The sequence below is a fragment of the Oryzias melastigma genome, linkage group LG23 (genome assembly GCF_002922805.2).
Source record: "Oryzias melastigma strain HK-1 linkage group LG23, ASM292280v2, whole genome shotgun sequence".
Classification (NCBI taxonomy): domain Eukaryota; kingdom Metazoa; phylum Chordata; class Actinopteri; order Beloniformes; family Adrianichthyidae; genus Oryzias; species Oryzias melastigma.
Window position 1 is genome coordinate 6644442 of NC_050534.1, and position 3843 is coordinate 6648284.

General features: G+C 36.0%; 1 protein-coding gene across 1 annotated transcript in view; it reads left to right on the forward strand.

Annotated features, from left to right (window-relative positions):
• tbc1d22a (TBC1 domain family, member 22a) overlaps nt 1-3843 on the forward strand; it is a gene marked incomplete in the record, with an annotated part of 187010 nt that overhangs the window by 38762 nt on the left and 144405 nt on the right. The window contains 1 exon segment of the mRNA XM_024282972.2: nt 1618-1688. Coding sequence (XP_024138740.1) covers nt 1618-1688 — 71 coding nt within the window.

Sequence of the window (3843 nt, forward strand, 5' to 3'; positions counted from 1 at the left end):
TCTTTGAAGATCGTCCACTCAGTAAGCTAGGAGCATATCCGCGATTTCAATCATATTTCGACCCATTTATCTACTCTGTAGGTTTCAAAAAGTTGACACTTTTTTTTACTTGGTAACTATAACCAAACTTTACTTATGTAGCCCTATAAAGCAACAATAAGTGTCCAAGGGTTGTACAGGCTGTACACAGGCAAATCAAGGTCTAAAAAGTACAACAATGCAACTCGGCTACTAAATTATCAATTGCTATTCATAAAACCTTTGAAAAGACATGGAACCAGAGTGTGAATCTGAAAATGAAGCTCAGAAAGGAATCAAGTTCAGACTGTTTGAACCAGGCGTGTCCAAAGTCTGGCCTCTGGTCTGGATTCAAATTTCCAACAACCTGCAGACCCCTTTCTTATATCAGTAACATGTGACTGCAATTAATTGTGGTTGGCTAAATTACATTACAGGTCGTAGTACACCTGTGGCTACTTGACCTTCAGATTCATTTGTTAACAAAACCAGTGTTTTGTACTTCTGAATACGATAACTATTTCTGTTCTTTTCCTGTCTTATGATTTAAATTTAGAAGTCTACACTGAGCATTTAATTACGAATAATTTACATTTCATATGAACCCAAATTAAATGTTGACAAAGTTTTTTTCTCCCGGATTTTTTTCCTTCTCCAAAATTTCAGAAATTTACAGTAATTTTGGTAAATATATATGAAGTTGAAAAAACGAAAAGTGTCCCAACTCCAAATTTGTTTTCTATGTTATTATGTTTTCATCACATCAAATCTGGCCGTCTCGGCTTAAAGATTGGACACCCCAGTTTAACACTTTAGTGCTGTAACTTTAGCTCAAGTGATGACATTCTTTGAGCCACCATTTTAGCTCTCTAACACGGGACATGTCACCCCACAACAACCAAATAATACACAATATTTTACCTAACGTGAATCAACGTCAATCAGCTTATTATGAAAAAGCCGTTTTTCATACCGTCTTTGTGGTGCAAAGCGGCTTTTCTCTGCTAATTTTTGTAAATTGCGTTAGCACTTCACTACTGCTGCTTTTCAACACAAGGCAGCTTTTCTTTCTCTGCTTTAGAATCCACTGGAGTTATATTAATTACATAAACGGTTATGGAATTACAGTGGTCAAAAGAAGCTAACGCTCTGATTTAAAAGGTCTAAAGCCAAAAGCTGATATGCAATGATTTACCAGCCGCTTTGCTCCACATCAGAATCTGTTGATTCACATTGATCGTATAAACGGGTTAAGAGTTATAGTAGGTCAAAGAGTGTGTTGTTTAGTTGTTGCTGGTGACCCGTCCAGTGTTGAATGGTTTAAGATTTAGAAGCAAATAACCTAAAACCTACATGAACTTAAAAGTGTAAAGATAGCTGATTAAAGGTGTCAAAACCAATTTATCCATTATTTTTTTTTCCAAACCTGATTTATCCCTTTTGGGGTTACGGGGTTGCTGGAGCCTATCCCAGTCACTGTTCACAGTGGTGCCAAAACCATAGGTATCCATGCCTTATTTGTGTTACCCTACCAAAGCTAGTGTTTTGACAAAATCAAATTATATTGAATCCTAATTTTCTTTTTTTTTTTCTTTACAGATGAGCTTCGGAAACTAAGCTGGTCGGGAATTCCACGACAGGTTCGACCAATTACCTGGAAGCTTCTTTCTGTAAGTGTTCTGACCATACACAAACACTCATGGGTGCTGGATGGGCTGTAATCTGTGAGGGAAAAAAAACAAAACACTCTTGTAGCCCTCAAAAACCTGGAAGGAAAACACAGATTAATCAAAGTTGCACTCTTGCTCTCACAAATGAATAGCAATCTCACCAGTGATAAACACGTGCTCTCAGACGCACACAAAGTTGCTGTCATGTACTTTCTCTCCTCTGTGTTTTTGATTTATGAAGACCGATAACAGTCTCCGTTTTTTGTTTTTTCTAAACTTCAATGGGGAAAATTAATTGCAAGGCACAAATAATTTATTCATGAGACGCACCGTGTGTTTACTCATTAAGCCATTGTGACGGCGTACAGCGCTTAGTCTGCAGAGAGAAGACCAGCTTTTAAACGCCACGACTCTCCCATTCATTACAGCACAATAGCTAATGTGCCGCAGAAAAGATGTCATTAGAGGTGGGTGTTTGTGTGTCTGTTTGTGCCTTTTGGTGGTGGGAGGTTACCAACTGGGCGCGTTAGCCATTAACTGCTGCTTTGTTTGATGCTCCGCTGAAATAAAAGCTCAGAACGCCATGTGGAGTCCAGTCGTAGAGCTGGATTTGGTCCGTTCCGCTACTACAGGAGTGGAGATGCAGTTCTTCAGAGGGTTTCTCAGTCGTGCTGCAGCCAGAGATAACACCTTAGTAACAGTATTTCCACTCTACCTTCTTAGATTTAAAGACCCACTTCGATTAAAATTGACTTTTTAGTGTTTTTTAATGTTTTTGTGGCATTTTTCCTAATAATTGAGGAATCTGTGAAGAAAATTAGTTTAAAATTGTGTTTCAGAATATTTCTTTATTTAAATCAATGAAAATCAAGAGTAGAAAAAAAAGTAATTTGAAACAGATCGTATTAGTTACATACAAAATATGCATGCATCCGCTTGTAGACAAATAGATTCATGTATGTCTTTGTTTTCCTGGTCTGAGCTGGAATTTGGCTCAAAATTGTACGAGGCTGGAGAGCAGGGATGTCTCGATTAGAAAAATCAGGCATGATCACGTGGTTGATGACTCAATCGGTATCGAATGCCGTCTCCCGATCAGTATTGGATGTTTCATTCCTTCTTATTATGACCAGTACTTTATATTTCAAGCTTATTACTCCGGATAAATACTCCACTAGAAGTCTGCATGTCATGAAAGGATCAGGACATGTTATTGCTGGAAAGTCCAGCAGAATACAGCAGCAGTTCTAGCGGTAGGCTAACAAAAACAGTTTAGTCAAGCTAGCGAGATTTTCAATAACTTTTAAAAACACTTTAAACTGACAGCAAGTGTCTCTATTAGTTTGTCTTAGTGCAAACAAGACCCTACAGATACATTTCAACAGAAAAAAAAGTTTTTTTTTTTATGTTAAGCTCTTTCTGTAGTGTTGACAGACGGCTACACAGCAGCTGCTAACTGCTAAGTGCTAGCTCTGTGATTTATGAACTTAGGACCCGAGCTGTTCTTTGTTATGCCTGTTTTATTTTATTTCTATTTTTATAACTACTGTGATAATAAAACCCAATGTGTTATGACAAAAAGAGCAGTTTGTTTATATCTTAAGAAGTTTTTAAAAAAAAGAATCCTTTAATCTTAAAAAAAAAAAAGAAAGTTCAGTTGTTCTAATGATACCAATCATTAATACTCATGATCAAATATATTCTACAACAAAGTCATCATTAATCTTTAAGAATTTTAAATGAAGATATAAATAAAATTTGGTTAAAAATGTTCAATAGTTCTAAAGATATTAAAGCTAAAATAACTTTCTCACATGACTAATTATACATTTACTAGATAATAGTTATTTTTTCTGTTAATAGTCACACTATTTTTGTTTGTTTGTTAAAGCTACTTCACAGAAGTTCTCTGTTTAGGTGTCAAATGATAACATCATGTTAATGAAATAAAAATGGAAAAACCTAAGTCTGTTTTATTAAATTTGTTCATTTTTAAATTGTGTTAGAAAAGTATCGGATTGAGACTCGTTATCGGTTAGATACTCAAAATCTAATGACTCTGAATAAAAAAAACCTGATCGGGACATCCTTATTGGACAGCATGTAAACAGAGAGCTCTCAGTTATGAGTGTCGGGAAGGTGGGTGGGATTACTG